Source organism: Lacerta agilis, chromosome 1, assembly GCF_009819535.1.
Source record: "Lacerta agilis isolate rLacAgi1 chromosome 1, rLacAgi1.pri, whole genome shotgun sequence".
Taxonomy (NCBI): Eukaryota; Metazoa; Chordata; class Lepidosauria; order Squamata; family Lacertidae; genus Lacerta; species Lacerta agilis.
This window is the reverse complement of record NC_046312.1, coordinates 47,866,930-47,893,563: the sequence shown is the minus strand read 5'-3', so window position 1 is coordinate 47,893,563 and position 26,634 is coordinate 47,866,930. Positions and strand designations below refer to the sequence as shown.

Sequence of the window (26,634 nt, the reverse complement as noted above, 5' to 3'; positions counted from 1 at the left end):
CTCCTGCCTCCTTACTTCCATTGCACACAGCTTTCCAAACCCTTCCCAATTCTGTCTCTCCTCTCATCCATTTTCTTTCTGTCTTTCTTCTCATCACGGGAGGGTTAAAAACATGAAGTTGCATGATCACGGCAGAAATCCCTTCACCATTTGTTTTCTTGATGGATAGGGTGGGATGATGAATGCATGTCTTCGTAGCAGCTGAAACTCACTGCTTGACCTTTGTTGTTACAAACTCTGGAGAGCCATGTGACACATCCCTACAGTGACTGTATAATATTGCTATTTTGCCCCAAAGTGTCCCATTTGAAGCTCTCATTTCTGGTATGCAGATTATTATTGCTGACTGTTTGGATGGTCACACCATGAGTCACTTGGTGAACATGAGAAAAATAAGAACTTCGGCTGTAGATGGTAGCATATTAGACTAAGTACCAAGTGTCCAGCAATAAGATCTGCCCCTCTCCAAAAAACAAACAGCAACAAAAGCAATATTGTATCTGTGACCTAAGGCTTTCCAGAGTCATGTGTCGACCGTTTGGCATGCCTTGTATTAACTGGAATCTGTCTGATGCCTGCTTTGTCTCTTTCCCCCTTTTCTTTTCTCCAATGGGTGACTGTTTAAGGCAGTTGGTCTGCTTCTCAGGTGCATTTATGTATTGGACAGAATGGTGGCTGCGACCAGCCAGGCTATATTTCTGGTTGATGCTATTTCAAGAGTAGAGGAGATGATCCTCTGGTTCCCCCTCTTGGTACTTCTCATGCACCAAAGCGATCATTTGCCTTCTGGTTCTTTCATTTTCTTGTTCACAGTAATGAAATACAACTTTCCCTCTCTTTAGGGTCAGAAGGTACAAAACGCTCTCATGATCTGGGGGAGACAGATGAGAAGAAATCCCAGATCAGTGCAGATAGTGGGTTGAGCTTAACTTCCACCTCTCATGTAAGTGTCTTGAACATTTTATTTATTATTTGAGAAATGCCTCAAGGAGATTGACATGGGGGTAGAAGGTAGTGAGAATTCCTTGTGTCCTTGTCCATAGATTCTGGTTTTCATGGGGGGGGGAATGTACTCTCTTTGGGGAAGCATTGATAATTATGTGAAGCTAGAAACATGAGGCATGAGATTTGCAGTTCCTTAGTAGTCTGGGCCCAAATAAAATGTGTGGTCCAAGTCTCCAAGCAGAAATAGTAATGACTAATGTGCATTATTTTTCTTCTTTGTTCATGATTTCAGAAGAGTGATTTGGATTCTGTGGCAAGTGTGGGACCTGCTGTTATGATCCGAAGCACCAGCCAAGACTCTGAAGTTAGCACAGTGGTAGGGCATGGCTGAAGTGGAATGTCTGTGCTTTACTTTAGTGGTGTTTTTAAGGCTTGATCATTTGCATGCACTTTCTTACTTAGCACCTGTGTAAATTGCCAGTGCCAAGTGCATCTCTGGGGCATATACTCTCCATCCTTCTCCAGTTTTACATTTAATCATGTCCCCCATTTGTACAGGTGAAACTCGAAAAATTAGAATATCGTGGAAAGGTCCATTTCTTTCAGTAATTCAACTTAAAAGGTGAAACTAATATATGAGATAGACTTATGACATGCAAAGCGAGATATGTCAAGCCTTTATTAGTTATAATTGTGATGATTATGGCATACAGCCGATGAGAACCCCAAATTAACAATTTCAACTTTGGGGTTTTCATCAGCTGTGCGCCATAATCATCACAATTATAACAAATAAAGGCTTGGCGTATCTCGCTTTGCATGTCATGAGTCTATCTCATATATTAAATTCCAGTAGCTAATGAAAACAATTGCTTACATAAATGGACTTTTCCACGATATTCTAATCTTTCGAGTTTCACCTGTACATAAAATGCTCTGGTGGGTATGGGGATCCTATCCACTGCTACTGTTTTGTAAACTTGCATATTTTCTTTGTGTTTATATTGTTAAATTGTGACATTTGTTTTAGGAAAATAGTTGTAAATTAATGATTGTGGCAATGTCTACAGTTATCTTAAATTGTCCTTTTGGGCCAAAGAGTAGACATTTATTAGTGTTCTTTTTCTTGAAAAAAATTGAATCTGATTTCCTCCTAATGTTAATTTAAAAGTTGAGGCCCAGCCTTTTATTTTTAATGGCTGAAGCTCTAAAAAAAGCACAAAAAAGCATTAAAAAACTAAACACAGTGCCCTGCAAATAGTCACTTTGCATTCTAAAGTATACTATGCTGGGTCCCAATGTAACATGGGTTAGCAGAAAACTGCCCCTTTACTTTTGGTTGGGATGCAGGAATTATCAAGATTTAGCTTTCTCTGCAGTGGCACTCTGAATATATCGTTGTCTCCACAGTAACTACTCATATTGAATAAAGGACTGACCATTTAAACAGTTTGTTTTCTTCTTCAGGTGAGCAACAGCTCTGGGGAGACATTAGGAGCAGATAGTGATTTGAGCAGCAATGCTGGTGATGGCCTTGGTGGAGAAAGCAGTGGAAATCTGACAGGCTCACGAGGCACCGTGTCAGACAGTGAGATTGAAACAAATTCAGCAACTAGCACTATCTTTGTAAGAACATGCTTTGATTTTGCTTAGTGATGGTGGATAGTGTAAAAGACCTATTACTTTATGGAAAGCGATCACATTAGAAAGGGTCCATCCTTAGTGAAGAAGTACCAGCAATTCTGAGCCAGCATATATATTTCAGGGTGTGTATGCACTGCAAACTCAATTATACATGTGGCAAGCACACTGACCATGTAAGTGTAAATTGGCTCAGAGTGATAGACCTCTTAAAGACCTTTGGAAATCTTAAAGGCCTCAAATGTCTTATCATGACAATGATAAGATCTTTGAACTGAGTTGAATTTGAGAAGTGGCTTAAGCTTTTTCTGCTGTCCACTTTTTACCTTCTGAATTATCTTTCTGTTTAAAAGGAATATATATTGCTTGCAGAATAATCTTGGTAGTTGAATACATAATACAGAGCAATAGAACATGCCTGATTAAAGTTACATTTTAAACATTTTTTTTAAGGGTAAATCTCATAGCTTGAAGCAGACCATGAAAGACAATAAATGCAGCAGTCCTGGGAGAGCACCAGAAGATGCAAGCCTACGAGTTTATCTCTATGAGGGTCTTCTGGGTATGTGTTGAAGCAAATTTGTTCAAAGTGAAATAGCATTTAACATGCTGATCTTCTTCGTAGTATTTTCTAAACAAAAAGAAATTAAAAGAACAATCTACTGAAGTGAAACCTCCATAGATGAGTTCTGAATTCTCTAACATACCATAGACAAAAAGGTAAAGGGTAAAGGGACCCCTGCCCATTAGGTCCAGTCGTGTCCGACTCTGGGGTTGCGACGCTCATCCCGCGTTACTGGCAGAGGGAGCCGGCATACAGCTTCTGGGTCATGTGGCCAGCATGACTAAGCCGCTTCTTGCGAACCAGAGCAGCGCACGGAAACGCTGTTTACCTTCCTGCCAGAGCGGTACCTATTTATCTACTTGCACTTTGACGTGCTTTTGAACTGCTAGGTTGGCAGGAGCAGGGACCGAGCAACGGGAGCTCACCCCATCGCAGGGATTCAAACCGCCGACCTTCTGATAATCAAGCCCTAGGCTCTGTGGTTTAACCCACAGGGCCACCCACATCCCTACCATAGACATACCATCAGTTAAAAACTCATAGTTTTCTTCAAAACATTTTATAAGAAGTGCTTGTCATTAGTATATACCATATTTTTCTGTGTATAAGACGCCATGTATAAGACGACCCCTATTTTTTTGAACCCAAAATTAAGAAAACAAAACTCTAAAACAGAAGTGAAAATCTGGACATTCGGTGGTGACGGTGGAAAGTTGTTGATTTGTGGGGGGGGAGGGGTGCGATCACCCTCAAAGTTTCCAGCATGAGGTGCATGTAGTCCACGGTGGTTCTTTCCCCACCCCTCGTTGCCCAGTTGATAAAAGTTTACAGCTCAGGAGCAGGGAAGAAGGAGCTCACTATACTTCTATGCTGTGTGGCAGGAATTTCTCCCTCCTGCCTCTTCCTTAGCTGTTAAGAGATTATAGCTCAGCAGCAAAAAAAAAAAAAAAAAAAAAGTGGTTGATGATGGGGGTGGGGTGGGGTTGAGGCCAGAAGGCTGCATGGGGAGGACATGTGGGCCACATTCAATCAGTGGGCTACAGATTTATCATATTAGGTACATGCTGTCAAATCAAGTGTATATTTAAAATGGCATCTTGATCAGGAAAGTTGTTTCATAACACAGTATGCTAAAGATCAGACTACAGTATATTGATGTATTAGAAGAGGCATGGCCTTCGACCACAATTGCAATATGTAGCATATTTTTCACTGCACTTTTTCCTCCTGAGTCTCATTATTCCAGAAAAGTTGCTCAGTCTTGTTATATGTCTCATTTCTCTTCTTTGCTGCCATGTTGCTGCTTGCTTGGAACTATAAAGGGAGGGATAAAGGATCTGTCTGGGACCAATTAGAGGATGCTGCCATGGAAACCTTCTCTATGAGTAATAATTCTTCTTTTTGCTTTTCTGTGTGTATTAAAAAGATTTCTCACATGTATTCCTATACACTCCACTGTTCTTTTCTTCATTTGGTGAATACTGATGTAGGAAAACAACAACACAGAACGCAATAAAGTTGGTGCACTGCTTTAGGCTAGGTAGCAAGATGGGACCATAAATGTTTGCAATATATGCAGTGAGTTAGGACAGGGAACCTTGCATCTCCTGGCTTGTTTTGATCTCAATTATGTTTTTAATAGAACTTATTTTGCTGTGATGGTACTATGATAATGATGGTGGTGATTACTTGGCAAGGTTTTTTCCTTGCAAAATTATTGGTCTTCTGGATTAATTTATTCTCTGCTATCTAGGCAAAGAGCGATCAACCCTGTGGGACCAGATGCAGTTCTGGGAAGATGCTTACCTAGATGCTGTGATGTTGGAAAGAGAAGGAATGGGAATGGATCAGGGGCCTCAAGAGATGATTGACAGGTAAATTACAAATTCTCTGCAATTTTTCTCTCCCTCTGCATTATTTAGTTTAACTACTTTCTGGGAATTCAGGATGTGATTTTATTCTGAGTAAATTTGTTGAAATAAATAATTACTTTATTATTAATTTATGTAATTTATGTCTACTGCGTAGAGTTTTTTTATTAAGCAGATTACAATTTTTCTAACTTTTTAAAAAACCATTTAAGACTTTATTCCAAATTTAATTTTCTTTATACACAAAGTCTGTCTTTTAAAATATTTATTTATTTATTTTGTTAAATTTGTATGCCACCCGTCTCTGAGTGGATATCAACATAAAATGAAGTATAAAAATGCAAAATACATGATAAAAGCAAGAACAAAAACCACAAACCAATAAAAAAACCTCCCACCACCTTGGAGCTCCCTGAACCTTTGCTTGTCTGTTAATGTTGGGCCTATAAAAGGAAATGTAACTCAAGGTTAAGTTTAATTTCTGGTCATCTGGTACTGGGTCTGTGGATAAATTTAATTCCGTTAAAAAAGATAAAAGAAGGAAGAGGATGCAGAACATTTTGCATCTTTCTTTGCAGTTAGTGACTAAAAGTCCATCAGAGACTCAAGTACATGTGTGTTCCTTTTGTAGGTATTTGTCTCTAGGAGAACATGACCGGAAGCGTTTAGAAGATGACGAAGACCGCTTATTGGCTACGCTGCTTCACAATATGATAGCCTACATGCTTATGTTGAAGGTGCCATTTTTTCAAATTTTAATTTAATTTTTGCACATTTTTGTGAGGCTTGTGGTAGGGTATGGGAGAAATATGGGTGTCCTGTGGCCACAAATTTTTAAACCCCCCCCCCACGCAAGAGCAATCCCATATTAATTGCAGAAATAATGAAATGTCATACAATACTTTGTTTTTGCTTTGTTTTTAGGTCAATGGGATGTATTTGAGCACTTCTTTCTTCCCAGTTACTTGATTTCTGCAGTTACTTGTTATTACACAGTGCCTTCTTTTGATTGACCTGTTTCTATGGTAGTTTAAACTCTTTGGAACACAGCAAATCAGTTCTTGTCTATGTACTGAAATATAAATATATATGCAAGTGCCTAGGGAGATGTCAATAACCAAATACTGTATTTTGCTGTGTAGGTGCACAAGAATGATATTAGGAAGAAAGTGCGCCGTTTGATGGGAAAATCTCACATTGGCCTAGTGCATAGTCAAGAAGTAAATGAAATACTCGACAAAATTGCCAATATAGTAAGTCTTTGACTACCTCTGTATCTATATCTCTGTTCTTTCGATAGGAGAGGAGGATTATCTTTCACTGCAGTTCAGATGGCAGTGTTGATTGCTACAAATCTGAAAAGAGTTATGTTCCTCTTTTATAATGTATTTCACAAATTGTGTACAAGATTAAAATACTGCAGATAGAAACATTCTGATATCTTGCCTTCTGCATGTACTTTTTTATGGCAAGAGCTAGTGGGACCCAGATCTTTGGATGGTATAGATTTACTCAGCAATACCTTGCTTGACAGAGAATCAGACTCCTCACCTGTTTTATTCAAGACAGTAGACACCGAGGTCAGATCTTTCTGAACTTTTTATAGTGTTGCTCTCAAGAGCTGTAGAAGGAAATTTTTGCTACAAGCTGCCTTTTCACTCTATTGCCTGGCCTGGGGTCTGCCAGTTTCCTACTGGACTGTAGGCACTAACTGCTGCTTCCTAAACTCCTCCTTAGAAGCTGAATGGGTAAGCAGCTTCTCTACGCTTAATCTCTTGTCGTTTTGTTACAAGCCTGGTAAGGAACTGAACCAGCTGCTTCTGGGAAAGTCCAGCTTTTTTATTGCTGTAGTTGCTGGCTGCTTCTCCAGGGTGGGTGTCTTTGGGGCTTTTTGAAGATGCTATATCCTGAGATTCAGTGAAAACTCTCAGAACAGCTGTGGGGGAGAGGGGGGAATCATTCCACCTGGCAAGCTGCAATGCTTGTACAGACAGAACAATTGGAAGAACACAGCACTGAATTCCATCTTTACTTCTCTAATAGTGCTGCTAAAAGAGAAATTAGTTGATGGGTTTCCCGTGTTCTTTTTGTTTGTTGTGCCTCCCCCACCATACACATGTTTTAAGAAAGCATAGTTGTTGCATGTGCATGTTACATTTTTTTATTGATGTGTAGATACATTGTGTTAAGTGTATGCTATAAAAACATAATTGGGGGCAAGCTAGCCAGATTCTCCTCTGACTCTGAAAACTTTGGGTGGAGGGTTATAGACAACTCCCCATTTGCACAGGGGTCTTGTTCTGGGTCATCGTGCACATCAGTGGAGCATGCACAAACCCATAAACCTGCCCCATTCCTCCCCCTTACGGGGCTGAAGACTGTGTGTGGATCGGCAGTCACTCGCCAATCAAACACACAGAAAATGGTTGCCACCTGTATATTACTGTGTCCCAACTTTCCTTCAAGAAGTTAAGAGTCTGAGGTTATTTCACTTTATCCTCGCAATAATCCTTGATCCTGTGGATAGCTCAGTTGGTAGAGCATGAAACTCTTAGTCTTAGGGTCATGGGTTCGAGCCCCATGTTAGGCAAAAAAATCCTGCACCGTTGTGGTCCCTTCCCACTCTACAGTTCTATGATTACACTGCTAAAATACTGCTCCCTAGTACTGAAAAAATACTTGGTGCTTTTCAGTGTTTTAATCCAATTTAACTTTTGTACAGGAGATGGGTGAGATCTGACTTGCTGGAACTGAAGTAAAGATTAAAGTGGAAGGTTTTTAATAGGATTTTTCCTTCTATTTAGAATGGCAGGGAGCTCCCACTCCGACCCAGTGGCAGTAGACATATCAAGAAGCAAACATTTGTTGTACATGCTGGCACAGACACAACAGGGGACATCTTCTTCATGGAGGTAGAGACCAGGTTAAAAGTTAACAAAATGATTGCTGTTAATTGGGTTGTATGGCGATTCCTCTCTAATATTATATACGTCTCCAGGTATGCGATGATTGCATTGTGCTGAGGAGTAACATTGGCACGGTGTATGAACGCTGGTGGTATGAGAAGCTCATCAACATGACATACTGTCCCAAAACAAAAGTGCTTTGTCTCTGGAGGAGGAATGGCCAGGAGACACAATTGAATAAGTTCTACACCAAAAAGGTACAGTTTCTACAGTGTTATGTTTACAATGACTTAGTATTTTACTGGACCATTTATGTTTTATCTGTCTTTGAATCTGCTGCAGAGTTTTGATGCTGAGATGATCAGCAGCTGACATACAATGTGAGAAGCTTTTTTAAGTGGTTTCACCAGATATTGTTTCCCTGATTTGAGTTGCACCACTCTTCACCCATAACAGCAATTTTAAGCATAGTTTCAAATGGAGAAATGTGGGTAGAACATTGCTATCGAAAAGCTCACATCCTAATCTTGGCCAAAAAAAAAAAAAAAAAAAAATCCTTCCAGTAGCACCTTAGAGACCAACTAAGTTTTTTCTTGGTATGAGCTTTCGGAAGTGTAGATAGCATTCATTTACACACACATACAGAGAATCTCAGAATCAGCTGATGCAAATTGTTTGTAAGGGAAACAGTTATGACATGAGATTCTATGACTAAAGAAAGATGGGATATAAATTTAATAAAATAATGAAAAAATAGAGCTATATATGTGGACCAAACATCACTGTTTGTTTGTTTATGAAAATACATAATATGATTGTCCCTCATATAAAATAATCAGTTCAATAAAATTTACAAATGCAAAAAGCATAAAATGCCATTAAAACAGAATTATCATAAAATGTCTTGCCTTTAAAGTTCCCCATCCTTTCATCCCAAAAATATTTCCAAATAATGCCGTGTTTTGAAATAACCACATTTTATTATTTTTAGCAAATATAAAAAAAACTGTTTTCCCCAAGTGTATAGTCTAAAATACCACTATTATTTCCTGTGCATTGTATCCCAACTTTCCTTCAAGAAGTTGAGCTGCTTGGAGGAAATGTGGCAGATAATGAATATGTACTTAGAAATGTTTGTTTGTATGCTTTATTTTTCTTTGTGCTGTTAAGTTCTCACCACTTTATTAACTCTGTGTTTTATGTATCTCCATTATGTATCTGCAGAAAACATATTTATTTATTTATTTATTTCCATTGTAGTGCCGGGAATTATATTATTGTGTAAAAGACAGCATGGAGCGAGCAGCGGCAAGACAACAAAGCACAAAACCTGGTAAGAGCCTTAATGGGCATAGATGAACTTTGGCAAGTGCCACAACTTTTTCAAAGAGTTTTTGGGTGTATGCTGTCCTTTATATTAAAGGGTCTGAGAATACTACCCCTCTTTTTCACTCTGGAAATGCTGATGCCCAAAAGGAATTTTACTTTCCTCCAAGGAATTGCCAGGGGAGAAATAAACATTATTTATTTCCCCTGATATTGCAGTAATATGGAATATTGAGCTTAGCAGCCATATGACTAGGACATGGTTGCTCTTGGAGGTGCTAAGAGATTTTGGGTCTTTAGGATATTTGTGGGGCTTGGTGGAAGAGAAGATTCAAGATACACATCTGATCCTTTGCAGAAGTCTTAAGCGCCACTAGCAAAATTGTACACAGCTACACATGTAGACATTTGCAGACAATTATTTTTAATCCACATTTGTTCACAACTCATAGGTGTGCAGATAGCTTATAAGGAAATGGAGGAAATGTCACTTATTTCCTGCTCACAGAGCCTTTCTCCTGCTAAAGACGGCAATGTGGCAGAAAGATTACCAAAATGATTGTGCAGACTAAAACCACTCCCAATTTCAAGTGTAACATTAGCACATCATTTGTCCACACTGAAAATAACAGTGCAAGAGACAGCAAAATTGTCGCCCACCAGGCCAGAACAAAACAGTACAAAGTTGCAGGAACATCAACAGATTGGCCCTTGTGTTGTGTGGCTTGTGAGTGAGGCATTATAGTAACATAATAAAATGCTAGGCTACTGCTTGAGGCCTGAGCTCTTTGGTTATCCTTCATAAGAATTTAATAGGCATAAATGACAAAACATATCACAATCTCTAAAGTACCAGTCTTTGCAGACATCTAGTTACGGTAGCTTCTCTATATTGCTTCTTGTTATCCATGCTATAGAAATCAGAAGTGCTATGGCACTGTTTTGAGGAAAGGGTTTGCTTCTGGGATCCTCCTCTAAATACAGTGTCCTATGTTTTTCTGTGTATGTAAATCACTTTGTATTGGGAAGCATTTTCCTCCTTTTTTCTGTTTTCCTTTTACATTGCAGGCCCTGAACTGGGTGGGGAATTCCCAGTGCAGGATATGAAAACTGGTGAAGGGGGGCTTCTCCAAGTCACACTGGAAGGGATTAATCTGAAATTCATGCACAGTCAGGTAGGAAAGAACCCTTCAACAAGAGTATTTGAGCATGGAGCTTCTTAAAGTGCACCAATAAATGTGTTTCCTCTTCCCTTGGGAAGGTGAAGGAGAAAGACAATTATTTTCCTCCACAGTTAAGAGAATCTCAGTGTTAGTATTAAAATTATGTAGTATCTGTCTCCGAATGAAATATTAACTCCATATATTAGTACGCAGAATCCATAAATTAACAACAAAAATAATGGTCCTAACCCAAATAATTCTTTAAATGAGCTTTAGTTTTTCTGCAACCAGCATATGGGGTTGTTTAGTCAATCTTAATGATGCTATAGATGTGTTTTGTTCTTTCAAACTGGAAAAGAAAATGCAATTCAGCTGATGGTGAGGTTTGCTTACATTGGATTTCCAGAACAATTTCTAACAACACTTAAGTCTTGGAACACTTAGGTAAATTGTATGGACGTAGCAAAAAACACTGGTTTTTTAATTAAAAAAAATAACTGTCCAGCCTTATGGAGCAATTTGCTCACCATTTAAGTTTGGTGGATTCGTGACAAATATTGTTGTGTGAAAAAATGAACTAAAATTGGCATTAGCAATTTTTTTTAAAAAGAAAGCTTGTTGCTCCTGCATCATGTGTAATTCATCTGCGGGGGCACCCAGTATATGGGGTGCAAGGGGCTTCAGCCCCCCAGTATTGAGGGGGCTGCTGCTGGGTGTCCTCTGCGTGCCCCAGCTCCAGCCTCCGCCCAGGAGCTGGGTTGGGGCTGGGATGAGCAAGCGCAAAGATCACCTTCTATGAGTCCTGCCCCTGCCGAGTGTACACCAGGTGGTGTCGCCTGACACGTCACGTGGCTGCCCCCCCTCAGTGGGTGGGGCAGGGCAGTGCCCTTGTTCATCTGTGGTTAAAAGCGGAGGCTGTTCAATAAATTGGACAGAAACAATTTTTCTCATAAAGATACAGGCATAATTATTTATTCCCTTTTTAAATCTAGCATTATCTCTGGGTATAGAGGAAACACAAATGGAATTGTGTGCCACTCTGTTCTTTTCTCTGGATGTGTTTTCTTTTTTGCTTCTCTTGATCATTGTTTTTCTTTTGCTTGGTGTTCATGTTTGTTTTGCATATGCTGTGGAATCAATTTTAGGGTTGGGTGTGTGTGTGTATGTGAGAGAGAGAGAGAGAGAAAGAAAGAGAGAGAGAGAGAGAGAGATGGGGAGAGAGTTAAATTTGTCAGTCAGTCTTTTGTGCAGTGTTCTGTTGTTGTTTTTCTAAGTTTTTTTCTAAGTTCTACTGGTGTCCCTAGGAGCCCTAGGCTGAGATTCAGCGAAGCTGTTCACATATGCTGGGGAGAAATATTACATACAGGTGGAGGTTTTTGTGTGTATGTGTTTTTTTAAACTTTCCAGTATAGCCACTTGCACTGCTCAAGAAGCAAGATGCTTTTCAGCAGAAATGGCTCTGTGGGATTGCATACTCAACTTTTCAACAATGATGGAGCATTTGCTACTTTGAATACATGGGCGGGGGGAGCGTAGCTAATGAAGCACAGAAAGTGGTGATCAGAAGTCATTGTGTATAAACCTGATTTCCATGAATTTCTAACCATTTGGGCTATCTCATCAAATGTGTCTACCCAAACCTGTGTTTGCCAGGGTGACACGACTGCATGAATTGGGACTTTTCTTGGGGAGAATCAGTGGGCAGCAGTGGTGTGTGTAAACCTTCTGGCACCTATTGATTCCCCCTGTAAATACCTCCCTCCACTAGCTGTTCCCCCCAGTTGGTCTGGCTTCTGGTCTTGGAATTGAACTGGGGGAAATTGGTTAACAACAGTAAGGCAGGGATTTTCAGGAGATAATACAGGGGCAGTGGAAGGATTTAACATCTCAATCTTACATGCTGGTTCTCCCTTGCAAATCTCCCTAGCACCCTGTTCAAGCACTATAATGCATGAGCGTAGCCAGGATTTTGTTAGGGGCAGGCTTTTGTTATATGGGGCAGAACCTCAGATTTGTAATGGTTGGTATTAATTTAGGGGAGCAGCTGCCCCCCTGCCCTCCCCTTGGCTACACCCATGTGATAATGCACAGAGTTTGGAATCCTATAGCTGACTCATAACTTGCCACTTGAGCCTTGGAATAAAGCAAGTCAATTCTATATAAATTTTCAAGTGTATTCTAACTCAGTGTTTTTCAACCACTGTTCCGCGGCACACTAGTGTGCCGCGAGATGTTGCCTGGTGTGCCGTGGGAAAAATTGAAAAAATCAAGAGAATTACTTTATATATAGTCAATATAGGCACAGAGTTAAATTTTTTAACATTTTCTAATGGTGGTGTGCCTCATGATTTTTTTCATGAAACAAGTGTGCCTTTGCTCAAAAAAGGTTGAAAAACACTGTTCTAACTCACCATTTATTCTAAGTGTATTCTAATTCACACTTCTCTGTGTATTTAAGCTGTTTGGGGGACTGTGTCAACTGAATTGTACATACCTTTCATGCCTTTATTCCATCATGGAAACAAGATAATTTACACAGGGTTCCCAGTGGTTTGCCAAAGAAGTACAGTAGCAGAATCATGAATACAGTATCCTTAAACCATGCTCTGGGGATATAATTTTGTCCACTGTTGCAATCTGTAGTCCCATGTGCAGCAGTAGATTCTCAAAGCACCACAAAACTGTAAACCCAAATGGACTCTAGCATGATAGGTATTCTGTCTTTTGCCCAAATAACAAGCCCTTTCTTGTGGTATTGCCCGGATTTAGAAACTTATTTCTCAAAGATTGACAACCTATTTTTTGCAGCCATACACAGGGTAAACACTGAGATTGCAGATTCTGGTAAAATAGAAAAGGATAGAGATAGGTGTAATCCTCCCTTGTAAGCTTTTTATTTATTTTTCTGATAAATGAATGATTCTAAGGACTTTGTCAGTTACACAATATACAACATAATAAACATATTGTTATTCAGTTAGTTGGGGAACATCTTTCCCTCAAGAAGCATTTCTGTTTCAGGGATGTTGCATCTTTTCCTAGGACTTAGTACTATACTTTTTAAAATGAGAAACTGCTAGATTTTTAAGTGCATTTTTTAAGGAACAAAGCAGGCTATCTTCCTTTAATAAAGCAGTCTCCTACTTATCTCTCCCATCCTATCCCTGTAAAGAGACTATCCTTCCATTCTTTGGGAATGGCATATCATAATATTGACACTTTATGTATGCTAGTGTAATTATAGTGCTAATAGAAAAACACCTGGGATTTTGCCATTGTTTGGAGAGATCTTAGTATAGAGATATTCTGATTTTCCTCCTGTACTTTTCCACATAGGCCATGTATTACCCCTCGTCCTGAATGAAACAGCTGTGATTGCACTTTCCAAGATGCGCATGGATGTTTGAGAAGCTACTTTGAGTGTTGAATGGACTATTGTAATAAGATAGCTTATTTGTTTTCACACACTTGGGTTTCTGAGTCAGAGAAGTGAAAACCTGCTGCTTCATTTTTTCTCAACCTCCCTTTGTTTTAGCACTTAGTGTAATCTGCAGTCTGTAAATCTTGAGCATCACCACGTGTGGAAATATAGAAGAAAAACCCTTGGTTTGGGTGGGAAGCATGGCACCTCTTGCCTGCCCTCTGTGCCGGAGGAGGATGCATGGAGAGGCAGACGTTTAATGGGATGGGGCAAGACCACAAATGACAGACCAAATCTGGAAACAGTCTGTGTCCCTCCTTTTGTTTCATTTCAAAGTGTGTTGGTTTTTCTTTTTGCTGTAACTCAGTTGAGTGCCTGAAGGGGGTAGCAATGTTGGATATGTCAAGAGTTACTAACTCTTTCGTTTCTCTTCCATGCTTTCTCCTCCTGCAAGGAGCGGAAGGTACTCCATCTTCTGCTGTCTTAGCTTCTTAGCCTTTTAAGTTGTTCCTTGATTTCTAGCATTGTGGCAATTTTTGGATTTTTATTTTCCAATTTCTCTTTCTTTTGATTTAAGTAGTAAACTATAGTTGAACTGGTAGTATGTGCTACAACATTCCAAGTTATAACTGCTGTGGTGTGCTTTTTGTTCTTGTTTTATTTTGACATTGCCTTCTTTATTCTAATCATGTGTCTTCCTCCTCTTTTCTTTCAGGTTTTCATAGAGCTGAATCACATTAAAAAGTGCAATACAGTGCGAGGAGTCTTTATCCTGGAAGAATTTGGTAATTACATTATTTTGATATTAGGTTTGTACTCACATGGCAGTAACTCAAATTTCTAATCCTCTCCATGAGGCAGAACTGTATCTTTTTGATAGATTTTTCTTGGGGGGGGGGCGGCAGGGAAAGTTCAGGGGAAGCAGCATAAATTGTGTCTAAACAGGTTATTAGAACTGGAGAAGACATGAGTCAACTTGAGGCATTCTTAAGCTTAGATAACAAGATTTTAAATCTGGAGTCACCAACCTTTTGGGTATGTGGGCATATTTAGGAATTTGAGCAACTCTTACAGGCCCCACCACAAAGCAGCTACTATGGGGATCTGCCTGGTCAAAAAGAACAAGTTACTTGCCCAAGAATCTGAGTACAATACATCACACCATGGCATATACGAAAGCCTTTTTAGTGTCCCCAGGATGAAGTATAATCCCCAGATTCCTTTCTTTTTTAAAGTACATTTCTAGCAATTTTAGAACCTGAGATATAAGGCAAAACTTCCCATTTTGGGGGAGAAATTGGCTGCTTCATCCTTTCAGTGCTTTACTTTGCCTCCCCCAATGGAAAAATTCCTGTGGACACCCATATCTGTGAGAGATGCACTTGGACAGAGAGACAGGGAGAAATGCAGGTATGAAGTGTATGAAGTGAAGTGTGTGTATGAGTGAGTGTGCGAGAGGGAGAGAGAGTTGCATGTACATCTGCGGTTTTTATGTGTGTGGTGAGTGTATGTGGGTACAAGAATGAGTGACTGCCTTGTATATTTTTCCTGTTACTGAGGAATGCTTCCTGTTGCTATCAGGAAGAAACGTGTGGGTGTGGGTGGGTGGGTGAGAGAGAGAGAGAGAGAGAGAGAGAGAGAGAGAGAGAGAGACCAGCAGGACATAGCGGACTTCCCTGAGGTTGTCCAGTGCAGATGGGGATGGGGACCAGCAATTAGTGTAGTGTGTTTTTGTTTTTAAACTAGGCTATCTTTCTATAGTAGTTAGGCTGTTACTGGATGTAACATTCAGAGAATATTGATGCATTGCATTGGTTTTGCTGAAGTGGGCTCTGGATCATGAATCTTAGGCCACAATAATTTGCTAGTTCAGTGTGTTAGAGGATTCTTGCTGTATGTTCTGCAACAGTCTATCATGTCTACACTTTGATTTGTATTTGATCTGAGGTGAAATGAGGCTAACATCTTAACTTTTTTGCTGCTTAAGAAAACTTTGATGAATACAGTAAATTCAGCATAGTGATTTGTTTTGTTTTGACAAGGAACTTATTCTGATGGGAAAAGAAGAGCTGGGAAAGGGATAGCTAGGTAAAGAACTTCTGCTACATGAAGTGAGTGTCAGGGCAATTTAAAGTTCCATATTTATGGATGTTCCAAATTTATTCCAATTTATGAAGTTCCATATATCAATAATCATTTTTCTTTTCAAATTCACTGAAATGTGGGGGCATGTTAACGTAAAAGTGAATTCCATCTTCTGAAGATGTTTCTCCAAGACATCTTTTGAGAGTATGTCAGCAGGTCAGGTACGCCAAACTCTATAGCAGTTTGTAAGCAGTCCATGCCATCTGCACTGCACCATAGGTCATTGCATGGGATTCACATAAATTCTCAACTGATACTCAGAGTGACTGATCAGAGAAATTGCTGGTCAATATTCCAGTTCATTTCGCTTTGGGAGACCCTTTCTGCTGTGAAAGTACTGTTTGGTTGCTTCCAGAGAGTAGCCTTATACCACAGAATTGGTCCTTCAGATTTGATTTGGTTGGTTGTGCATTTGACACAATAGCCACACATTTCCATTTGCAGTCATCAATGTTAATTCTATTCTGCCACTTGCCATCCACCACATTGGGCAGAGTTTGACAGAATGTATCTGAGCTGAGTTTCGTGCACTCCTCCCACCCTCTCCATTCTCCTTTTTCTAGTTTGAATATACGTGTATACAGTATGTGTGTATCTTTTTTATATATGATAAAAATCCCAGGAAGTACAGAAGAGTACAAGAGCACACATTACCAGTCGTATCCAGCCATTTATCTGGTTTCACAATGAGTAAAATAGAGGACTGTGCTTTTTGTGGTAGTGAGAGCCATATTCTTTTTCATTTGTTCACTTGGATTTTAATTTTTAGCACTGAGGTCTTGTGCAAGAGTGAAATTTACCATAAGACTTGGGCATGAATGATTAAAAAAGCCTGTATCTACTCCATTTAGTCTCAAAGGCAATCTCCCTCCATGATGTGATGGTACTGAGAAACTAGATTCTCTAAAACAGGCAAGCCTTCAGCATGCAGCAATCGGTGGAAATAGTATTCCAGTGGTACTGGGGACCACTGCAGGTGAAATGACTAGGGATGTGACAGAGACTACCTACCAAAATGCCACCACATAATAAACCACACACCAAAAGCTAATGAGCTTTCAGACCAGAAGTGCCTGAAGATGTATTTAGAGGTTAATTTTATGTATATTTTCTAGGTTAAGGGGAAATCTGTATTAAATATAAAAAAATGGGCTGAAAGTTTGATGACAATGCCATGAGGACACTCTAAAAAACTTGTGTTGGTGATCATCACCAATTCCACAATAAATTCGCCTGGAAAGAAATATGTTGTTGCAGTCTTGGCCTGTCCAAAGAAGGCTTTAATACAGGGGTCAGCAAACTTTTTCAGCAGGGGGCCGGTCCACTGTCCCTTAGACCTTGTGGGGGGCCGGACTATATTTTGAAAAAAAATATGAACGAATTCCTATGCCCCAGAAATAACCCAGAGATGCATTTTAAATAAAAGCACACATTCTACTCATGTAAAAACACCAGGCAGGCCCCACAAATAACCCAGAGATGCATTTTAAATAAAAGGACACATTCTACTCACGTAAAAACACGCTGAATCCCAGACCATCCGCGGGCCACATTTAGAAGGCGATTGGGCCCCACCCGACCCCTGGGCCTTAGTTTGGGGACCCCTGCTTTAATAGGTCCAGTAAACCACATAATCTTTTAAATATTTCTTCAAAATTGTTTGGCTTCCAAAAAAAAAAAAGATAGAAAAGGTGAAGAGCAACAGGCTTTCATGAAACTGTTCTTATGTGGCTTGCTTCTTCGCATTAATTTTCCTATAGCAAAACTACAGTATTAGAAAATATTCAGTTATGTCAAATGGCATGTATGAATTTAAACACTGAAAACTACTCTGTCTTTACAAAAAGCAGGATCTAGATCAAGGAAAAGGCACAGGAGAAAGGTTTCATCCCTTCTTCCCTATGATATGGCCCTGATCTGGATCAGGAGTCCTAGTGCTATGTGATTGTTTACTTAGTTAGAACAGGGTTGGCAGCCTCTGGTCCATGGGCCAGATGCATCCCATGAGGCTTCCCCATTTGGCCTGCAAGCTGATTTGTGCACACCAGGTCCACCTGGCCTACACCTGATGTCAATGGCAGGGCAAGTAGGGGTGGGACTTGGCTGATTTCAAAGCACCCAATCACCTGATATCATTTGTGACATCAGGTGATCAGCAGATGGGCAGCTTTGGCCACCTGTCAAATTTGGCCTGCGAGGAAGAACCTGATAAATGCGGCCAGGGTGAGAGACTATAAAGAGTTATGGTCCAGCAAAGAGCCACAGTTTCTCCATCTTTGTTTCAGTAAGTTTGTGTCTGATAGGCATTGAAGCCCAAATTACAATGACTATAGACAATAGACTCAAGACTTGTGTATAATACATAATTATCTCATGTTTTGATAATTTCAAAATAAGACATTATCAGCTGCATTTGAAAGTATGAAAGTAGTAGTACACAGAGTCCACAATTGCTATAGCAAATTTTCCTCCTTTCTCCTAATAGGAAGAGTTATAGTTTTTACTAGCCATCCAAAATAATTAGCTAACCAATGAGTAATAAGATTGTTCTGTAGGTCACACTGATTATACTTTACATTGCTTGATCTTCGTTTTGTCAGCTTGGTTGTTTTTATGTTTCTCATGTTATCCAAGACCACATTACAAAGGACAATGTAGAAGTTGGAGATCTTAGGGTGTATAGCTGGGTTATAGTGTGTTCCTGGAAGGCTTAGAGAAAGTAGGAAGCACCAGGCCTTGGCTCTGAGATTTGAGTTACTGCTATGTATTTGTGCTTAACTTTTTGGCGACCCCTTCACTGTTGCTGCTATGAAAACCTTCATCCTCCAGCAGGTAAAGTGTTGCCCATGGTCCCAATCCTTTGTTAGTACTTTGTATTCTTATTCACAGGGCAAGAAGAAGCAGGATGGCACTTGTGTACTTATTTCTTTCACCCTTCTAACTGTAAAAGCTTCAGAAATCAGATGCCCATATTGTAGCTTGTTTTTGGTTTGTTTGTTAATACTATGCAGTAAAGGTAAAGGTCCAGTTGCGGACGACTCTGGGGTTGTGGCGCTCATCTCGCTCTATAGGTCAAGGGAGCCGGTGTTTGTCCGCAGACAGCTTCCAGGTCATGTGGCCAGCATTACTAAGCTGCTTCTGGCAAACCAGAGCAGCGCACGGAAATGCCGTTTACCTTCCTGCCGGAGCAATACCTATTTATCTACTTGCTAGATGGGCAGGAGCTGGGACCGAACAATGGGAGCTCACCCCATAGTGGGGATTTGAACTGCCGACCTTCCGTTCGGCAAGCCCTAGGCTCTGTGGTTTAGTACTAATGTTTTATCCCCCTGCCCCCACCAAACTTTTTTTGGCCTTTGTAAACCACCCACCCTACGCCCAGTTCTCTTCCAATTTCCTTTCTAAAACATATTTTCATTTTTGGAGTTGGGGAACAGGGGGATTTAGTGAGCATGATGGTCCCCTTTCTAAAACCAGGGGCTTTGCAACTCCCCTTCTGTTTGGTCCAAGCTTCTTGACTTCAGTTCCTTCTGGCGGATATACTTGCCTTTCAAATGATCATACTAACTCCAAGCTCAGAAATGTGTTAATCCTTTTTTATTCCTTTTTGTGATGATATAGCAGGTTTTAGTTGTTTAAATTATTTTTATGGGGATACTGAGTTGGTATCAGAATTATTTGATACCAATAAGTAAAGTAGTTTAGAGTGAGATCTTGCTGTTCATCTAGTTCCTGGTGGCATGGAGTAGTGTCTTTTGGGCATGTACATATATTAAATATGTGGGATTTTCCTAAAAACTTTCCAGAAATGTTGATGCCACAATGCCCTGTGTTCTAGCTGCTGGCACATAGTTTTGTATCAGAGTTATGACTCATTGTAATATTGGTTAGTTTTTTATCCTTTTGTATTGACCTTCTCCTGGATAGCATTTGTTCTCGTGTATGAAAGGGTTTGTTTGAGTTATATTGTTTCCCCACATAAGCATTTATACGGCATTCATTTGTTCATAGATTGCCTATTCATTTATTCTGTCTTAGTAGGTGATATCAGGGTTTATATGATAAGATACTTTATCTTTCCCCATGATAAATACATGGATTCCTTTTGGGGGGAACGTGGTTCTTTCCTTCAGTTGTTTTATGTTGACCTAGAAAATCTGAGATGTTTTGCAAAGAAAAGATTCAAAATCATTCCATAATCATTTGACTTTAGAATATACATGCGTCTCCCCCCCCCCACTTACATTTGAGTTACGTTCTGGGGCCCCCGTGCGCATAAGCAAAAATCACATAAGTGGGGAATACTCCCTAAAACCTCTGAACGCCCATTTTTACCTGCTCACCAGCTCTCTCTGCACACAACTCTCTCTTAAACTAACGTTGAAGCTCTGGGGCCACTTGGAGGCTAGAGGATGCGCAGAAAAGCAGTGGTGACTTGCTACCATGTGTGTCAGCTGCTAGGCGGGGAGGCTGAGCAGCCTAAACAAAGCCCTGCTGTGTCTGTGGTCTCTTTGGGGCTTCCTCTGCCCTCACTGAAGTCCTCTTCAGTCCCTGGGAAGGGCCTCCTCGTGAGTTACGAGGACTCTCCAGCACAATCCTGCCATTTCCTGGTTTGAGTCTATTTATTTATTTCCCAGTGCTGCTCGCATATGTGGTCAATCGCGCGTAAGTTGGAGGGACGCCTGTAGTTGTTTAGTAGTGTTATTCAGGTCAGAAATTACTAATGCACAAGCTTTTGATGTGGTAAATTTGAATGTGATAAAAGTAGAGCAGTATTTCCTTGGTTGTTACTTTTGCTTCCTTATTGTAGAGGGAATAGAAGTTGGTCCTCCTGGCATTTACTTTTTAATATCCATAAGTAAATTTTGGCTTGTTTATATAAGAATGGAATATGTATCTGCTGTTGCTGATGTACAGGGAAAATCTGAAACCAAGTCTGCCACATTGACAAATGATTGAACCGAAGTATTTAGGCTCTTAAGATGGTGCCTGCCAAATGCATCTTCCTTTGGAACTTTCTCTAAAGCAAGAACTAATGGCACCAGCAAAGGTACAGGTCAATGTTTAATGGTAGAAAGAAAAAAGAATGAGTAAAGTTTAGTATTAGTAAAAAAGGATTGTTTAGTTGAGATTCCTGCATCGCAGGGGGTTGGACTAGATGACCCTTGGGGTCCCTTCCAGCTCTACAATTCTGTGATTCTGAGTGCTTTTTTCCCCTGCAGCTCATTGCACATTTCCTTTCCTCTTGCCTTTGGGAACATTGTACTATACCTCTCAATTTTCCCTGTCGTTTTTTGAACTCTTTGTTTTGTCTCTTGCCCGTCCGGTTTTAGTTCCTGAAACTAAAGAAGTGGTGAGCCACAAGTACAAGACGCCAATGGTGAGTCATCTGCTATGTCTTCTGGTTATTTCTCAAAGGTTTTCTTATCATGTCCACCCTGTGGCATTTCAGCATTCAGACTGCTCTCCATCTTGCTGATTTTCCAAGTTAGACAACATCACTTCAATGGAAGCTTCTGGGGAAGTATGGTTATGATCAGTTTCAAAATGAAGAGAATAAAAATTTAAGGACTGAAGGAATGTACAAGCCTACACTTTTTGTGTGTATTCTAATGATGCTTTTCAGCTTATTTTTGTGTTGAACTTCAGAAAGCAAACTAGGGCTTCTACAGAATTAAGTTTGCTGAGAGAGAAAGCGTAAGAGAGAGACTAACAAAATTTGATGGTTTACATTTTATCTGATTACTTCAACTATAAAGTATAAAATAATTGGTTTATTAAAGACCTCAATCAGCATCTAGAAAATGGGACAACTGCTAATTAATGTTTACCTTTCCAACCCAATTTCCCAGAAACTAGGAGGACTTGCTGTTTGAGCTAATAAAACATGATAATCTTAAATACAAGACTTTAAAGTTAATTATAGAGTTAAAAGATGCTACACGTACTGGCTTAGGATCACAGAGAACATAACTATATTAATGATTACCACTTGAGAGCTTTTGAATTAATCTGAAAACAAAAAATTTAATAACAATGTGGTTAACAATATGTTTGGGCTATGACCTAGAATAAGAAATAGACCTTCCACATACCATTTTCACTCTGTGTATAATATTGAACCTGTAGGTGGAATTTTAGTATCATTTCCTTTAAACATTGCCTCCATAGATCTCCTGATGCTTTGCTGCAAACTCAAACGAGTTTTTTTTAATTATTATTATTGCATAAAAGTCTTTTGCGGCCAGGCAGAGTCTGGATGGCACATAAAATGGTTGCACTCTTGTGTAACTAGTACTTTCACTTTGTGAAGTCATCTACTCAGGATGAAGACAGATTTAATATAGAAACATGATGTTTGTCAGGCACCTCAGTTGCAGTGCAAACCCAGCTTCCTCCTAGTTTTGCAGCACCCCTCCCAATATTTTCACTGAGTTTCCAGTTAATAGGTATTTATGATACAAGGGACCACAAAAGGCATAAGAAATTCAGGAGGGCATCATCCCTACTCAATTGTGATCTTACAGATGTGTAAGTGAAAGACTAAAAAGCAAAAGCAATTATTACCACAAACAAACAAACAATAAATATTTACTAGTTTTGCAGCTGAAATGATATATGTGCATTTCAGTGAATGGAATGCCAACCTTGCCCCTCTATAATGCTCCAAGCAAGCTGCTCCCTCCTCCCCTTTATCTTTTGTAAAGCACTGCATGGTTGTTCATTTAAGCACTGATTCATCTCTTGATTTTACTTTGCCTCCCTAGTAACAGTAGGGCAGTCTGACTTCTGAGAATGCACCCCCTTTTGGCAGCAGACAAGGTCTGACATCCAATTCTGTCATCTAGGAGGTGGAGCTTCCCACTATTTCCAGACCAACCTTATCTCAGTGGCATAAGGCAGGATCCCTCAGGAATGCTTGAAAAGGGCTTCCAAATTAGATGTCCTTCCTATCACAGAATTTAATAAGCTCCATGCATAAACAGTTTACACAGAGCCAGTCTTTTTAGAATTCAACCTTGAAGAGCAAAGGTATGTTTTAAATTAGGGCAGTCCAACTTTTCATACCAGCTTGGCCACAAGAATACTTTGACACAGAACTCTCAGGCTGCACACTGCCTTATTGCATGGGGCAGGGGGAGCAAGGGCATAATATGACACCCCACCCCCCCCCCCCCGGCACAGCCCTCACACTGCCTCCCCAAAGCTGGGGAAGCACAAACTAGGATTTGGGAATGAGGAAGGAGGACTCTAGGACTCTGTCACTCCACTTTGGGAAGGCAGCACCAGGGCTGGTAGTGGGGTGCTAAAAAAAGGCATTGAGGGCCACATATGACCCTTGGGTCACTCACTTGAATGCTCCATTTTAAATGCAAGTAAGGGCACTGCAGATAGTCTCCATAGCTGGAAAAACATTATACCTGTTATTGCCTTAATTTATTTGAGGCTGAAACAGTTGGCATTCTTTAGCCTTATATGAATGGATGAGATAGATGAATCACCAATTTCAAGGCATTACAATTTCTTTGGAGGTCTTTAAGCAGAGGCTTGACAGCCATCTGTCAGGAATGCTTTGATGGTGTTTCCTGCTTGGCAGGGGGTTGGACTGGATGGCCCTTGTGGTCTCATCCAACTCTATGATTCTACATCTCATCTATTGGAGCTTTCTATAATTGCTCTCGAAGTAAGGGAACTCTATGGTATGCAATAAATATAGTCCAGAGACATTTAATTACTCAAACCTTCACTGTTGTCTTTCCTAATGTCTTCTAGGCTCATGAGATCTGCTACTCCGTATTGTGTCTCTTCTCTTATGTGGCTGCAGTTCGTGGGAAAGAAGCAGAAAGCAAAAGCAAGCCACCTCGCCCAGTGTCCAGCTGATCAACACCATCACTGGAAATTCATTGGCCTGTAATACTCCCTTTTCTATGGCTGTTATTGGAGCTCACATAACCATCTCTTATGAAAACTTGTTTGTTTATCTATGGCCCTGCAAGTCCCCTTTACAAAAGTCAGACTTAACTATTCATTTGTGTGCTGAAGCTGTTCTTCTCCAGCACTTCTTGGCATCCTTTCTAGAACTGAGTGTGGTCTGCTCTGGCCATGCTCTTGGAATTAGCTGTCCCAGACGATTTGCTCACGTGAGGTTCAGCTTTCTTTATTTTACAGTGGTACCATTGTTTGACTTTTTATTTATTTATAGAATCAAGCCTATGTTTTCATATTTTCTGTTATGTATGCGATGAAAGCAACTCAGTGTTGCCTGGATCACCCGTTGTTGTTGCTGCTGCTGCTGCTGCTAATGTGCTTTACTGTACATTATTTTGTTCCTTGCTCTCCAGACTTAACTTTGTCAGCATGGAATTCCTTTCACACAGCCCTTTTTTGTCTGCAAGCTGCTTCAACCCATTCCACAGAAAGGCATGGTTCTTTGAGAGTGGAAGCAAAACTACACACATGTCTGGTCATTGTGTCTTCAGAGGAATGGGTGGAAATCAAGGCACAGGAAGGATGATGCTGTCCAGTGTGCATGTACTGTACATATTCTTTTAAACAGGAGACTAACATTTTGCTGACATTCCAGTTCAGTTCTGTAGTACATGCTCATAGTGATAGACCTCTTCATGGTAAACGTCTAGAATTAAGTGAAGAAAGGCAACTCTCCACCACCATCACCACCAAAATCAACACAGTGCTATTGATTAAATCATTACATACTCACATAAAGCTTCAGTATTTAGAGCACCCTATAATTCTGTTGTATATTGTTGGAAACACATCAAATCATAAAATGGTTGTGAGGATGCAAATGTTTGTCCATAGCACTGTTTATCCTCATTCCAAGTCTCCTTTTAGCCATTGCTTCTGTCAAATTGTACATGTATATTAAAGAATTTTGCAAACACCGTGCTACTGTGCAATGAAGCCTCCCTCCCAGGTAAAGTATCATTTGATTATTATTTTTATTTCTAAGTAAGCTGAAAAATGAATATTGAATATGCCTTTTATTTTTTCATGGACTGTACTGGACTCTAATGCAAACATGCACCAGGGTACTTGAAAGAGAGGATCTGCAGTATATAACAAACTGTAGAACACCTGACTGACTTCTCTGACTCATATTGGAGTACCATATGAGTTCACAAGGTTTATTGGCAATCTGCCTCCAGAAATCATTGGGATTGTTCCATGCAGCTTGGTTTGTGTGGCTGTTCAATGGACTGTGTATTATGAATGAGTTGCCAGGGAGGGAGCAAAGATGTACATATTTCAGCACCACATCTATTTATAGAAAAGTGTACAGTTGTGTGAATGTGAAAATAAACTACCATTAAACCACCATTGACTCTTGTGGTTTGAGCTGCATTAGTTTTGCTTACTGTTTAAATTTAGTGATTTAAGTTTCAAATAAAGCCAAAACATGTGACTGAGGAGGCCCTATATAATATGCTTATATACTAATTGATCTTATTATCTAGCCAAAAGAGCACTCTCCTTGCACAAGTGGGAGGAATAAGCAGGCTTGAGAGAAATCAGTCGTATGAAATGATTTCATTGTTAATTCAGTAGCTGGCAAATATTTTATACCTGCATACATTCCATATGATACTCTCAGTATAATTTTGTATAACAGTTTGTATTATGTATTCCATTGGCAGTTTGGGAGCTTCAGAGACAGAGAGAGAGAACTTCAGATCTGTATTGATTTTATTGATTTTTACTGATGCCCCCCCAGCTTCACCCATGGATTGTAAAGATGGATTCAGGGAACAAAAGCCATAACATACATAAAAAGAGTCTGTGTAGGAAGTTGATATATTGCTCCTGGTTTGGAGGTAACTCTCTCTACATACTTTCAAACATTTTTTTATCTATAACTGTGAAGGTTGCAAGCTTGATTTTTCCTTAAAACTTGAGATAGCTATGAAGCTGAATTTTGTTTCAGATTCCAGTTTGGGTCTGTTGTGAATTAAATAGTACAGTACTAGCCGTTTGTTAGTTTGAACTCCTAAAAAACTATTTCCCCTGAAATGTTGCTCCTTTATCTGAAAAGTATACAGAATATGTCATTCTGGGATTTTGGAATGGATGTTCTAGCAGCAACTAGGCTGCAAATCCTCCACATTTTGTCTGCATTCTATCCCATTCCCTTCGAAACAGGGTAGCCACAAAGAAGGACAGTACTTAAAGCTTATGGCCATGTTCTGAATTGTATTGTTGTGAATCTCTGGTTGTCTTTGATCATAGGAAAGGAAAGCTGCTTTCTGGCTTGCTCTTTTTCTTTGGACTGTTACATTTTCTGTCTTTTATTAAGCATGGGTTAGTTTACTTTCTTGGACACTAGTTGTCTCTATTTCCCTTCCTACCCTCCTGCAGTACATTATTCTCAGTAAGGTTTGTTGGTTATTTGCTGGCTGAGCATCTTAAGTAAGGGTTATTTTAAGACTTTCTCTATTGTCCGCCTCTTTGCTTGGGCATGCCAATTCAAGCTCAGGGATAACAGATGGAGGCTGCAATAGTTAGCACTTTCAATCTTTCACCACTTCAAGTCATTTTAGGATGTGGTCCTTATGTCACACAATGTATGGTCTTCAGAAATGGGATCCACTTACTTGACTGCTTTGCTGTCCTAAAATAGATGTCTCTGCTT

General features: G+C 39.9%; 1 protein-coding gene across 49 annotated transcripts in view; it reads left to right on the top strand.

Moving 5' to 3' along the window:
- The window catches only part of MADD (MAP kinase activating death domain), a 78,870-nt gene extending 53,547 nt beyond the window's left edge, over positions 1 to 25,323 (top strand). For 12 of the 49 annotated variants that reach the window (XM_033148213.1, XM_033148129.1, XM_033148282.1 and 9 more), the window contains 16 exons: positions 843 to 943; positions 1,238 to 1,321; positions 2,413 to 2,571; positions 3,040 to 3,148; positions 4,474 to 4,536; positions 4,905 to 5,025; positions 5,654 to 5,759; positions 6,165 to 6,275; positions 7,827 to 7,934; positions 8,021 to 8,185; positions 9,189 to 9,261; positions 10,323 to 10,429; positions 14,293 to 14,301; positions 14,554 to 14,623; positions 21,317 to 21,363; positions 23,757 to 25,323. In XM_033148213.1, the coding sequence (XP_033004104.1) occupies positions 843 to 943; positions 1,238 to 1,321; positions 2,413 to 2,571; positions 3,040 to 3,148; positions 4,474 to 4,536; positions 4,905 to 5,025; positions 5,654 to 5,759; positions 6,165 to 6,275; positions 7,827 to 7,934; positions 8,021 to 8,185; positions 9,189 to 9,261; positions 10,323 to 10,429; positions 14,293 to 14,301; positions 14,554 to 14,623; positions 21,317 to 21,363; positions 23,757 to 23,864 (1,541 nt within the window). In that variant the 3' untranslated portion in view covers positions 23,865 to 25,323. The remainder of the gene's footprint in view (positions 1 to 842; positions 944 to 1,237; positions 1,322 to 2,412; positions 2,572 to 3,039; positions 3,149 to 4,473; positions 4,537 to 4,904; positions 5,026 to 5,653; positions 5,760 to 6,164; positions 6,276 to 7,826; positions 7,935 to 8,020; positions 8,186 to 9,188; positions 9,262 to 10,322; positions 10,430 to 14,292; positions 14,302 to 14,553; positions 14,624 to 21,316; positions 21,364 to 23,756) is intronic. The other 37 variants (XM_033148100.1, XM_033148380.1, XM_033148337.1 and 34 more) reach the window with 7 other exon arrangements.
- Positions 25,324 to 26,634: the final 1,311 nt, after the last annotated feature.